General features: G+C 39.3%; 1 protein-coding gene across 3 annotated transcripts in view; it reads right to left on the bottom strand.

Moving 5' to 3' along the window:
• Positions 1–14,560, bottom strand: part of SYNE2 (spectrin repeat containing nuclear envelope protein 2) — a 271,795-nt gene that overhangs the window by 68,323 nt on the left and 188,912 nt on the right. For all 3 annotated transcript variants that reach the window (XM_030855184.2, XM_030855186.2, XM_030855185.2), the window contains exons 77-84: positions 13,401–13,532; positions 10,545–10,741; positions 8,849–8,981; positions 7,236–7,418; positions 6,673–6,819; positions 4,821–4,997; positions 2,986–3,141; positions 1,360–1,512 (exon numbers count right to left, since the gene is read on the bottom strand). In XM_030855184.2, coding sequence (XP_030711044.2) covers positions 1,360–1,512; positions 2,986–3,141; positions 4,821–4,997; positions 6,673–6,819; positions 7,236–7,418; positions 8,849–8,981; positions 10,545–10,741; positions 13,401–13,532 — 1,278 coding nt within the window. The remainder of the gene's footprint in view (positions 1–1,359; positions 1,513–2,985; positions 3,142–4,820; positions 4,998–6,672; positions 6,820–7,235; positions 7,419–8,848; positions 8,982–10,544; positions 10,742–13,400; positions 13,533–14,560) is intronic.

Below are 14,560 nucleotides of genomic sequence, written 5' to 3'. Positions count from 1 at the left end.
GAAAAGACACTCAACATCCACAGTCATTAGAGAAATAGAAATCAAAACCATGAGATACCCCTTCACATCCACCAGGATGGCTATAATCAAAGTTGGATAATAACTAGTACCGGCGAGACTATGGAAAAATGGGAATGCTCATACACTGCTGATGGAAGTGCAAAGTGGTGCAGCTTCTGTAGAAAAGTTTGGCAGTCCCTCAAGAAGTTAAATACTGTATAGAGTTACCATATGACCCACTAATTCTACTCTTAGGTATATGCCCAAGAGAACTGAAAGCATATGTTCACAAAAAAACCTATACACACACATTCTCAGCAGTGTAGGAGGGTTTTAATGTCTCCATATCCTTGTCAACACTTGTTACTGTCTGTCTTTTTATTGCAGCTATCCTCCTGCAGCCTGTGAGCATCTTGAGGGTAAGAACCATTTATTTTCTTATCATTGCACCCTTGGCAGTGAGCACAGTGCCTCACAAAAGATATGTTAACAAATGACTCACACAGATATATATGTTAAGCTCACCCCTACTTTTCTGCCTGAGTCCTGGGGGAAGAATGAGGCTGAGGGTCACCTATGGATTTCATTTACATGGGTTATTCCCAATTCTCCCTTGGAACAAATGGTTGAATGTAGATTTTAGTAGATGACAAATAATCCACAATAAAGACTCTCTGGGAAACATGGACACACCTATAATAGGTTAGTATTTACAATTTCTCCCTCCATTTGTGGGGAAATGTCAAAGTTGCAGTGTCTGAGGATGCCTGCCCTTTGTCTTTTGGTGTTCTTCCTCCCAGAAGGGGTAAATGCAGACTTTGACATGCCTTTCATACAATTACCAGACGTCTTCCACAGTCTTCTATGCTTTCTCCTCACCACATGCTGTTTCTCCCCACCTCTGGAGTTTTCCCTAGGCTGACCATGCTTCTAGCTTAATAGAGGCTACATGCGATAGGATCACGCCCTCCCTGAGGCATCTCCCTGGGTGTGGGGAATCTGAGCTGCTTCTTCATAACTGCTCCTGTATATCTGGCCAAGAAACAACGCCAGATGCTCTGCTGGGTTTGGGGTTGGGGGTGGAGACATTTTTGTGTGTGTGAGTACATTAGACAAAACAAAGATAACCAGGTGGACTTCTAGCTTGCCAAGGATGTGGGAATTTGGTGACTTTGCCTCTGAGTATCCAGTGAAGGAAAAAAATGAGAGATCTGAAATGTTTTTCTCTACTTCACTTCAGTAGTTTTCACAGCAACTTTTCAGTTTTTGGTATGGAGCGAGTGTCCATTATCAAACAAGAAATAAGGTAAAAGAAGGATACGTGGAGAGAAATAGTACGCTGTAAATGAATTCTAGTACCTGGTTGATAACACTGTTTTTCTTTTGAAATAACTCATCAATTCTAGATGCTGTATCTTCCAGCAATGGCATTGTCCCACTCTCTGAAGTCAGGTAACTTTGTCTCAATTCATCCAATGCTTTGGATTTAACTGCAAGTTGATTTTCTATATCCTGGAAGGGCAAGAGGAAAAGGTTTTCATATGCACAATTTTACAAAACAATTAATAAGGGGTAAGAGGTAGGAGTCTGCACTTTTCAAGTAATAATGCCAATAGAGTATATAATTTAATAACATTACACAGAAGACATTTTAATCATATCACACTCTCAATTCAATTTTTACAGTGAAATTTTGTAATATGAATTTACAATATTACAATATGAGGTTTTACAATACTTTCCATTATTACATGGCTCTAGATTTTAGAAGCGTCTAGGTAGCAAGTCCTTATCATCATGGTATAGTAGAAAGAGTCTAGGAGATATAGTTTCCATTCCACGTCTGCCCTGTACTGGCTGTTGGACCAAGCGTTAAGTCATCAAACTGGCAAGTCTGCATTTTCCCATCTGGAAAATAGTGATGACATCCCAGGCCTGAGTAACTTAGCACTCAGGTGAAAGCAGGGCGCCCGGCTGGGGGTGCTAGAGCACTGAGCTTCCAGTCAGGAGGTGGCTGTAAACACTCTAAAAGGGAAATGGCTAGTGGGTAGTTAGAAACAGGATACGACCATCTGAAAAGATCTCTTATGGAGGTGTTGCTGCCCATATACTATATCCAGTATCATTCTGTAACCTTCTAAGTAGAACAGGGGTCTGAGCCGACTTTCCAGCCCCAACAGTGAGAAGCTCCATGCCTTTCTGTAGGCGGTGCAGAACCCACGTAACCTGTGCCGTCTACAGCTCTGGGACAGTGGAACTGCTCTCAACAGGAGTGACACAATCAGGGCGGTGGGGAGGGAGGAGTAAACGCACGTTTGGATGAGGGCACCTCAAAGACCAAGTGACCTGGCAAATGATGACTGAACGAAAAAAGGGCACAGCCAACATGCTCTAGCCCAAATGGGATTTAGACAGTGGTTGGTTCTGAGGGAAAAGTAGTCCTTTGAGAACACATTACACAGTAGGTAAAATAAAACCATTTTCCTCTGAAGAAACAGAAAGAAATACTAAAACTCATGGAGGCTTCAGAGTAATTTTGTAAATACTGGAGAAGTTAATAAAAACACAAAAACTGGAAAACATCAAAATCAAAATTCCCGTGGAACTTTTTTTTTGTCTGCACCGTGCGGCTTGTGAGATCCTAGTTCCCCAACCAGGGACTGAACCCAGGCCATAGCAGTGAAAGCACTGAATCCTAACCACTGGACTGCCAGGGAACTCCCAACATTTTTTTCTTAGGAGTAGCATTCAAATCTCTTAAGAACTACCATAACCATGAAAATACTTCTGTTTATCATTTAAAAACAGCATTTTGCAGTTCTGTAAAACACATGGACACATCTATTTTATAGAAGAGAGTTAAGTAGCTGGGGGCTTTGAGGAGAACCCTCAGAAATTACAGCAGCTTGCCCTGCTCCCTGGGGCAGGTTTGGTAACTAACAGCCTGACCAAGCCACACTGGACAGGTGCTGTGTGTCTTCTCACCTGACAATCCAGGAGTGTCTTCTGCACCGAGACCACACTTTCAGGTTTTTGTAAAGTGTTCAGTCTCTCCTCTTGTGCCTCCATCCAGTTGTTCAGAATCTGTATTTTGTTTTCATTCTCAGTGATACTTTCCAAAAGTTGTTCTAATTGTTGTATCTACCAGTTATGAATAAGAAAATAAAACTTTCTTATTTTAAACCACATGTTTAAAATGTAAATGTCGTGATATGTTATTTTTAATAGGATAATTTTGTTTCTTCTCAGATTTCTAACGTTTTGCACAAGATTTCCCAAAAACTTTTGGAATAAAGATTCATAAGTCAGGAAATATGAATTATTTTCTCCTTTTTAAAAAAAATCTAACATTTGAAATGAAAGCTAACCTGATAAGAAAGCTGGCTGTTCTGGAGTTCCACAATATCTGTACAAAACAAAATCATGTTGCTAACACTCAATATTTTTTCATTGCATCATCTATTGATATATGTAAAGCTTAAGAAATTTTTTTCCCCCAGACTCTCTTCATTAGACTCACTTAAAAACTGTCAATATAAAGAATATCACAAATAATGCATCAATTTAATAAAGTAATATTTTTTAAATGTCTGTGATTCTTCTCATTTTTAATGCTTACAATGTTTATTAGAGGTTACAATCATAGTATATATAATGTTTTATACTTCTTTTCATATGCCATAGGCGCTTTCTGTCATGACTTGCTGTCCAGTATTTCATCAAATGGACACTATATAATTTGATTAGTTATTTCTCTCGAGTTGGAAATTCAGGCAGTCTACATTTTTCACCCGAATAAATAATGTTGAATTGAACACTTGGTGCACATATCTTTTCCTTTTTGAAGGACTGTCTACTTAAAATAAATGTAAAAGAAGTGGACTGCTGGGTTAAGAGATAAGATGATTATTATGGTTCTTGAAATTTTCTGAATGCTTTCCAAAAGGGTATGTGAGCCATTATCTGCAATGTTTGAATGTGAAAGCCTTGGGCTTTTATCTTTATCTTAAGTTTTTCTAATTTAGTAAGTGTATAATGTTATTAATGTTTATTTCAAATGTCTGACAATTAAAGTGGTAACCTTTCCATATTTATTTGCCAATTATAATTTTCTCTTTTGTGAATTATCTGCTCATGTTCTTTGTCCATCAAATCTTAATTGTATGAATCTATTTGTATGCATTCTCCACACAATAAAGAAATCAACCGATTTTCACTATTGTATATAAATATTAAATATTTTCCCAAGAATAAGTGTGCTTAATCTTTTCGGTCATGGAATGAAAAGCCACCAAGAAGCCATATACATTTTTCTTCCTTTTTATAATCTTTCTAAAGCTGAAATAGCTTTGCTGCTTTTTAACATCTACTTTCACAGAAAATGTCGAAACTTCCGACCTTTTAGTAGCCTCATGTAATACTCGACATCTTCTTAAATAACATTTCTCCTCTTCACTTGCCTAAGTCAATTTCCTACTAAGAAATCGCAAAGAAATATAAAAACTATTTCCAACTCTTATATGCACCAATGGAGGACAGGATTTAAAAGGGGCTAGAATTGAGATGATTACTAGGTTTAACTGTAAGTAAACCAGACAAATGTCTTTTTGTTTTTTTTAATTAATTTTTTTTGGCCACTCCATGCAGCATGCAGGATATTAGTTCCCCGACCAGGGATTGAACCCATGCCCCCTGCAGTGGAGTGTGGAGTCTTAACCACTGGACCAACAGGGAGGTCCCACAAATGTCTTTTAAAATTTTTCAGAAAGTGGTATTTTGCAAAGGCTAAATCATACATCAAGCTGTGACCATGAGCTCACCTTTCCATTCAGTGTTCCATGGACCCGGTGCCATTGGCGGTTCATCTCTCCGAGATGCTCTGCAAACTCTGTTCTCTCATAGCGCTTACTTTCCACATCACAGGTGCTTAACTGAAGTACTGACTGGTTAACAAAGTCAACTATCCATTGTTTATAGTCCATTTCCATTCTAAACTCCTAAAATGAACAAATAAAACAAAATTAAACCACCAAAGCCTGAATTGAAGCAGATGAACTGGACCTCTCCTTTGGTGCACTGTAGGGGGCGCCAGGCTCCCACCCAGTAATCAAGAGGCACCTGTCTGGAGCTATGTTCTACCCTCCCCCAACCCCACCACGCATCTGCTTTATTTGAGTGGAGAGTCTTTTGGGGAATTACACATTCCTGGGAACAGAGAGACTCACCGCTTTCAAACAGACTGAAAAGTCAAAGATGGTACCATGTATGGTAGTTGCATCATAGGAACCAAAATCAAGACCCAGAGTCTGACAAAGGATTCCTTTGAGAGGCTTCCCGAGAGCTCCACTGGAATTCAGAGCCATCCTGTGGGCTCATGGAAATGGCAGGATGGGAAGTCTGAAGTTAAGACTCTCCCAGAGAACCCAGGACACCTTTAAGGAGCTCTGCCAGTTTAGGCAGCTTCTCTTCCTCTGCGGACCGTCTAGGCCTCCCCGTTTGGATGACTTTAAGTTCTAGAGCAATCCTAAACCCTCCCAGGGCCACGCATGTTTCTGTTAAGGCTGATACTTGTTGGGTTTATTCTGGCAAGTTCCAGCACCTCCATAGCAGACATCCAAGGGTAAAACTATGTGCTAGGTTACTAGGGCCTGTGAGAAAAATACACCTAGGCCCTCTACAGACTGTACTACTCACTGAAGTTAGGATGGGATAGGATATAAAAAGGAAATCCTTGCTAATACCATGCTTTGTGATTAAGCCATTCATCTTCTGCCTACCAGAGGCTACATCCATTAGCCTATGAGGTCTTGGAAAGCAATGACCGGAGTCTTCATTCATCTTTGTGTTCCTAGTGGCGAACACCTTGCCTGGCACACAATAAGTGTTTGTGCGTGGCTTGTTAAATGTTAGTTAAATCTACTTGAAATCAAATATCGTGGAGAAGGCCACATCCCTATCTATTTGTAGAAGGATATCAACTTTTCCTTACGTATTCTCTTATCCAAAGAACATTTACTTAACACCTATTGGATGCCAGGTGTTGGGCTAGGTGTGCTGTTTCAGGGAGGTAAAGGAGGAGTCCCTGCTCTCAAGAAGCTAAGTCAAGGTGGGGAGATAGGCAAGTAAGAAAATAATTATAATACCGGGTGACACGAACTATTGATAGCACCATGGAGACACCTAATCCTGGAAAGTAAACCGATCTGGCTGGGAGAGTCAGGGTAGATTTCCAAATGAGAAGATACTTGAACTGACTCTTGAAGGATGACTAAGAAGATTCCTACAGCTAAAAGCAGGACACTGGAATTCCAGGCCAAAGGTACAGCACGTACAAAAGCAAAAGCACGAGCAAGAGAGCGCCAGGGGCGGTGGAGGGACCGCAAAGGATTTGGTTCAGGCAGAGTCCAGGGTTTATGTGGGGAAATGAAGAGCCAGAGCCAGTTAAAAGCTTGGATTCTGTCCTGTGGTGATGGGCGCTACCAAAGGAAACTGGGCAGAATAAGAGCAAGTATACTAACTCCTCTCTCTAGAATCATCCACCATCCCATTCCCCACCCTTAGAATTAGTTTTTCTAAATAATATCCTCCATGCCTCTTTGTTCAGTATTTCCCTTCCAACTGACTTGCCTTCTTTATTTAATGAAAAGGCTTCTGGCTTTTTTGTATAATTACCTTGTACTTGTGAAGAAGATTTTTAACTTGAGATGCAGAACTCAGTGAATGCTCAGAGTCTTCATCTGCAGTTTGATGTTCCACATTGTTCATCCAGTTAATCATTTCTGTTATTGCTTTACGAGATGGCAATTTCTCCATCTGAAGCTGCAAAATCAAAATGATTTCCATTTAATTACCTGCAGTTAACAAAATGAATCAGGGCATCACTTAAGATAATATCTGGTTTGATAAAAGGTCTTGCCACATAATTATGCAGGTTACTCACAAAAACAAACCCAGCATTCAAGCTCAGAATAAGTGACCCCAAAACAATGACAATGACCTTCACATAAACTAACACAGTGGTGCAGATAAACTGGGAAATAAAGTAATTAAGCCTGATATCTCTCTTAAGAAATATCCCACTGGAGGAGAGTCCAGTAATTAAGACCTATATTCAGTGGTGCCAGAGAAAAGATAGGTGGTGTCAATGAAAATTACTGAGTCAGAGAAATGATTTTAAAAGAGTTGTGAGCTAACAAGTGAATGCTAATTCAAATGCTGGGTTTTTAACTACTTACCTGGTGAAGTTTTTCTTGGATGTCAGGAAGTTGAGTTATGAGCATTGTCCACTTTTGTTCAAACTGTGCTAAAGAAGCTCTCAGTGTTGCCGTATCAGCTTCTTTCAGGTGAAGAAGTTGGTTCCCAGTACTTAGAACTGCAGTTTTCAAGGAGGACTTTTCATCAAGTTCCTTTGAAAACTCCTAAAAGGAAACAGTTTCAAAGTTTAGAAACTTTTAAAATTTAAATGTGTCATGGAAGGACTTCCCTGGTGGCGCAGTGGTTAAGAATCCGCCTGCCAATGCAGGGGACATGGGTTCAAACCCTGGCCTGGGAAGATCCCACATGCCGCAGAGCAACTAAGCCCATGCACCGCAACTACTGAGCCTGCGCTCTAGAGCCCATGAGCCACAACTACTGAGCCCGCGTGCCACAACTACTGAAGCCCGTGCGCCTAGAGCCTGTGCTCCGCAACAAGAGAAACCACCGCAATGAGGAGCCCGCGCACCGCAATGAAGAGTAGCCCCCGCTCACCGCAACTAGAGAAAGCCCACGCCCAGCAACGAAGACCCAACACAGCCAAAAAAATAAATAAACAGATAAATATAAATAATAAATAAATAAGGCATGGAGTAACTAAGAGTCAGAATAACTGGTTAGAGTCCAAAACTAAATAAATGAATTTAATTCAAATAGTAAATATTTATATGTGTATGTATGCATGTGTATATGTGCTCACATGTGAGCACGCGCACACACACACACACACACACACACACACACACACACACACACACATTTTTCCTGCTAAGTGTCAGGCACTGTTCCAGGCATTTGATATATGGTGGGGAACAAAAGAGATGGAGTTCCTGCCCCTTGAGTGGCTTATAATCTAATGGATTAATATTTTTTAAAATAGACAAATCATCATTTCAACTATAAAAAGAAAATACGGAACACAGCACTACGTTCATTTTTTTTTAAAGTTCATATTAAATGAACTAAACACAACAAATTTTTAACTAAAATATCTGAAATCTTTCCTGGTACTTACAGGTTTTTTCCCAGTATATTTAAAAAATATTTATATTTTAATAGCAAAGTGAGTAATCATAGCTACAAAATACGAAAAATGGAGAAAAGACTAAGGGAAAAGATGAAAAGGTCTCAAAGTATAATTTATATCACAAAATTAATACTTTCTTTTCTTCAAAAAAAACTCCTTAAAACAACAGAACAATAACATTTTAGTAGAAACATCAATTCTGTATATAACAATTCAAAACCATGTATTTATTAGCTAACATTTATGAATTAATAATCCTGTGAGGTTTTAGGGGGCAGGTAGGGGAGTTATTTTCTGCACTTGTAAAACATGCCCCATGTCAGGGCAAGTTTTAAATATATATATATTTTATAGTGTCAATTTAAAATATACTTTATCATTATTATAAGCATATAAATCAATAGTATAAACAAATAGTTCTAAGTTTGAAGAATGCAGCTGCTATTAGCCCAAGTTTTACCCCTTATCTACAAATGATTATGGAAACTATCACACCAACTCTCCTAATTTTCCCCCGATATTTTTTTCTAACCAACAATTACCTGAGCATATTGTATTACAACTTACAAAAAAATTGTTTATGTTGCTTCTGATTGTGTCCAAGTCCTGAGACACATTGAGGGACTGCTCTTTCCAGTAGTTCAGAGTTTGCTGAGAAGATTCCAACCACTTGGTTAACTGATCTGAATCTCTGTTATAACTAATAGGAGCAAAGTGGGAGAGAAAGGAAATTAGAAACGATTGCAACCCCCGTATATTTTCTTCTGTTTTACCATTTATTTTCTTGTGTTGACCAATCCTATTACTCAGAAAAATCATGATTTTTTAAAGAATTATACCCTGTTTAATCCCAGGTCCCAAATCTGATGCTCCTGTCATTTTCTACGACTCTATAATGACTAATCAAGAACAAAGAGGCATTTTAAAGTCTAAAATAGTCTTTTAAAAGTTTATTACAGCTATACAAAAGTAAACCCACAGGCAAGGACAGAAATTATTTTTATTCATCAAACGTCCTCTATAGATTTGTATACAGTAAAAATATAATCAGCATTGGTATAAGTTGTATAATAGCGAATTGCTATTGGCTGGATGCCAATATATTTATCTGATGGAATGAAAATATCCAAGCAAAATGCGGTCCCTCTTGTAACTTCTAAACTTCTCTAGGTTAAGACAGCCTCCCTAAGAGGTGGGAAAGAGAATGAGGTTAAGTGTTCCATGTTTTCTACCTTCTTCAAGGGTTTCAAGAATGAAGTAAGCGAAAGACAAATACCATATGATATCACTTATATGTGGAATCTAAAATATGATAAAAATGAACTTAGTTACAATACAGAAACAGACTCACAGACATAGAAAACAAACTTATGGCCACCAAAGGGGAAAGGGACGGGGAGGGATAAATTAGGAGTTTGAGATTAACAAATACATACTACTATATATAAAATAGATAAACAACAAGGTCCTGCTATAAAGCACACAGAACTATATTCAGTATCCTATTAAACCACAATGGAAAAGAATATGAAAAAGAATATATGTATTATATATATATGACTGAATATATATTACTGAACATGTATTATGAATCACTTTGCTATATACACCAGAAACTAACACAACATTGTAAATCAAGTATACTTCAAAACAAAATAAAAAAAAATTTTTTTTAACGATTTGATCAGTTAAAGCAAAAAAATTCTTTGAAGAACTCCAAAGACTTTTTCAAACTATTCCATTAGCTAAAATTATTTTTAAGATTTAAAAAAATTTGGGGGGCTTCCCTGGTGGCGCAGTGGTTGAGAGTCCGCCTGCCGATGCAGGGGACACGGGTTCGTGCCCCGGTCCGGGAAGATCCCCCATGCCACGGAGCGGCTGGGCCCGTGAGCCGTGGCCGCTGGGCCTGCGCGTCCGGAGCCTGTGCTCCGCAACGGGAGAGGCCACAGCAGTGAGAGGCCTGCGTACCGAAAAAAAAAAAATTTGGAAAAGTGTAGGAAAGAGCAACATCATGGCATAAAGTAAAGGTAACGTGTATAATTTTATAACATAATTCCTAGTTTCCACAGGAGTGATTACACATTATCCTGAGTCTTGCAAACTAGCATCAGAGACTCTAGTTCCCATTTAGCCTGGAAGAGGGACTCAACTGCTTTAGACTGTCAAAAACTGTACAACAGGGGGATGGCATGTAAAATCTGGTTGACTGCAGAATCCCTCTGAGGTCTTTTTCTGATGCCAATCAATCCCTAAGAAACCACACCTGAGCAGATGCTTGAGAAGCGTTTGCAGTCTGTGTAGTTCATGATCAATTTTTTTGTTTAGGGACAACCACTGCTCTTCCAGTTTTGCAATCTGGCCCTCTAGTTCGGGACAGCTCACGGAGACCACCAGCTGTTTGCCTTCATTCACAGTCTGGTAAAGCCGGGCATGCTTCTCATCGATGTTTCTTTTTATTTGCTAATAAAATAAAGTCATAGAATGAATGATTTAAAAATTAAATCAGCCAGTCAATTCACAAATACTTCATGAAAAACCTACAGTAGAGGCTACTGAAGAAACAGTAACACTTTCCAAACCCTCAAGACTCTTGCAGTCTGGCTGAACAAACATGATAAATGGATTATTAATTATCTTCCACAATGAGAGTGTCCAATGCATTTCTACTGCACAGATTATACATGCAATATAAAATGAAAATTCACAGATTTAGATCTGATCGTTACTTCTTTCACCTAGAAACTAGGTGATGGTCTACAGGGCACACTGAGCTTGCAGAGAGGTTTTGTGTGACCTAAAGCTTATTCTGAAAATCAAGAAATTTTACATAGAAATCAAGATTTCCTGTGACTCAGGGAAAACAGGAAGCTCTAGCAAGCTCCTTTGGAAGAGGTTGTTCTCCTGGGTTCTCCTCCACCACTGTCCCCACCAGCCCTCCCACTGTCCACCCAGTCAGTGACCCTTATTTCCATTCTCCTGCCTGGGCACCCGGAAGCATTTTACATTGCGGCCTAGGTATGAAGGGGATCAATAAGAAAACATTTCTTTATCATCTTTTAGACCCAAACAGTAGGGGGGAAAGCTCATTTTGAGAGTCTTCTGGATATCAGGATTCAGGAGGGAGAAAAGAAGAGGATTTTAGAAGAATAAATGAAAACAACACATTGCTAATTCAACCTCATGAAAAAAAAAAATTCTTCAGAACTGTGAATGCAATGACCCCCTGAAGAGAACTCTGTCTAAAGGCAATTATCTTCTGTAGTTGGGTTCAGCTAATGACACATACCCTGACTGCTACTTAAATTTAATCTTAAAAAATAAATTATGATCAAAACAGAACATTTGCTATTTTCCAATTAACTTAAGCTTTTTAAAAAATTAATTAAAAAGTCTACCTCCAATGCCCTTTCCACCACTCCTAGCTGCAACTCCTTCTGCCTGCCCAAGTCCACAGGCTAGAATAAAATGTCCAACATAAATTTAAAAAAAAGGTTCTAATTTTCTAAGCCTTCAGTGTGAGACACTTCATCTTAAGAGCATCTCTGAAAAGTTTTTTTTTTTTTTTCAAAATATCTTTTGTTACAGTTACATGGAAATGCTATTGTTTCATGGGTTGCCCTCATATATGAGAAGTTTTAATTTTCCCATTTTATACACGGGAGTCAGACTGCACTGGTCACTCGGTCAGTGAGGTGTCAACTGGCAGTGGAACACGGCTTGTTCGACACCAGAGGCCATGCAACGGACTGACCCTACATTCCCGGCCCACAGACGTCCCCTGATCAAGATACACACAAACCTCTCCATGACGCAGAAGACGATAATGACCTAAGGAACGCTATCAGTGAGATGGGCTTTACTAGATATCTGTCTTCTTTCAGTCTGGCAAATGTATTTAAAAGTCTTAGAACAATTATTTTGATTTTTAAAATATTTCTAACTTAACAGAATCACAGGTTATAGTTTAAGGTATATAGCTACTCTTGGGGAAATAATCAGGCTTCTATCAGGTTGGCTAATATGAACGGTTTCTTAATATAATAAGGTTTAAAACCGATCTGTTTTCAGCTGCATTCTTTCAGCTGTTCAGGTGGTACCTTCTGCACCCCTAGGCTAACAAAGAATTGAAGAGCAGCTTCCCGCCCCCATAAGACTCAGCTTTATCTGAGTTCAACTCAATATGACAAAATGGCAAAGATATCCATGGCAGCTTTCAAGACACCTAGAGAGCATAACTACAGCATTCCAGCCTCTGAAAAATGTTCCTTACAGGAGCTTAAGTGCCTCCAAGGAATGGTGGGACCCTGCCAAGTATTCCATGCTTTCTTCTTCCATTCGGTCTGGTCTGGCAACAAACCTGCCTTTGAAGTTTTAAAGTTGATATATGATAGCAACCTCTAGCTGCACAACTCAGATTCTGACCACATACATTCTAAAGTTAAAACTAAGTATTTTCAGTTTCTGCAGAAAATATTTAAAACTTGTTTTTATCTGTTGGTCATGTTCTTAATACCATTTGAAAACCATTTTAAGGTTTTATCTTTTCTATGGCATTGAAATTTGAGACACAGAGACTTTGATAATAACAATACCAAACATTACACAAGAAAAAATTTCAAGTTTGAAGTCTCTTTATAACGCTGGTGGCAGGTAACAGATTATTGTTTGTCTCATAGGCTATGTGCAGTCAGGGCTTCACTGTTGTCATAAAACTAAAAATATGTTCAGAGGCCCGTGGTTTACAAAGTTCTTCCCATACTTTAGCTCATGTCCACGCCCACTGACATCCACCTCCAGAGACTGGTAGCACCAGCTTGATTACCTACATGCTACAGATAAAGACACTGAGGCTTAGGGACAGAAAGTTGACGAAGTGATAAGTGAGAGCCAGGACTCAAACCAAGGTCCCGACCCCACGTCAGACATGTGGTTATGTCAAGAACCCCGCAAGTAAATCTGCAGACTCCCCAAATATGTCTCACTGTGAGTTGTGTGAGGAATGATATTTCATTTCAATTCAAATCATTCACCTTCAAAGTCAAGTAATTTAGTCAAAACACAATAAAAATACAAAGTGCTACAGACAATGACTTTGACGGCTTAAGTGGAAGCAAAATACCTGATAAAATGAAATCCTTTCCATTAATCTTTCCTCTGTCTCTTCCACCAAACTCACAGAGGGCAACGTAGATACAAGAATTTCCAGGTCCTTTTCAAGAGACGCGTAGTTTTCATCAAATTCTTCCCATTTCTAAAGAATTAAGAACACATGATCATCAGGGGGCTTTTTCTAGATTAGTTCCAGATAATGACAAAATTAATCCTAAAAACAAAAATGAACTCTGAGACCGTACAAAATTAAAGCACAGATTCCAGGGGTTTCTGAGATATAACCCACCCTAGTAAGAGCTCAGTGTCTGGTGGGAAACAACTCCACTTCCACTGCTTTGTGGAGCAGGTTTTAAAACATCCAGTTGGTATTAGGGTTTTATGCTTGTCTCGTCAAATCGAGTAGGGAATGATAGGATTAAGTTAAAGTGATACTCTCAGCATGCACCTCTGTGGAGACCTCAGAGCCTTTCTCTTACTTGGAAAGGAAGGGGTTAACTTGTAAAGTCTTTTTCAAAAGAAGCTCCTGTTAGGCTGCTCCCAACGCTCCCTGCTCCAATCCCCAGTCCTACGAACATTACCCAACAGACACGACCCAAACCATTACCCTACCGTGCTGCTTGAAGAAGCTGTTTGAGAAGTTATGGGCTTACGCTTCATCAGGGGAGTAACTACTGCCTTAGCCTGAGTCTGCCTTGTCCTAGCTCTCTCTAGTTCCAGAGAAGCCCACCCCTAGGGTCTCAGCACTCTACAGAGCTGACTTAGGGACGTGAAATCTTACCTGCTGGAAAATTAACCACCTTAGTAATTCTCATAGCTAGTGAAACAGCGGGTGACATGGCTGTTAGGGGCACTCACTGGGTTCATGGAGTCTTTTTTTATTTAACTTATTTATTAACTATTTGGCTGTGCCACAGGGCATGTGGGATCTTAGTTCCCTGACCAGGGAGTAAACCTGTGCCCCTGCGGTAGAAGCATGGAGTCTTAACCAGTGGACTGCCAGGGAAGTCCCTCATGGAGTCTTTTTTTTAAATACGATGAACCATTACTATAAATATCAACTTGACACACTAACTAGAAAATTAATTTTATTAGCATAAAATAATACCATAGCTTATTATCACATTAAAAAGTTGAATACTGGAACTTTCCTGGTGGTGCAGTGGTTAG

Source organism: Globicephala melas, chromosome 2 (assembly GCF_963455315.2).
Source record: "Globicephala melas chromosome 2, mGloMel1.2, whole genome shotgun sequence".
Lineage (NCBI taxonomy): Eukaryota > Metazoa > Chordata > Mammalia > Artiodactyla > Delphinidae > Globicephala > Globicephala melas.
Note: the sequence above shows the minus strand (reverse complement) of the source record. Positions and strands in the feature narration are given on the sequence as shown.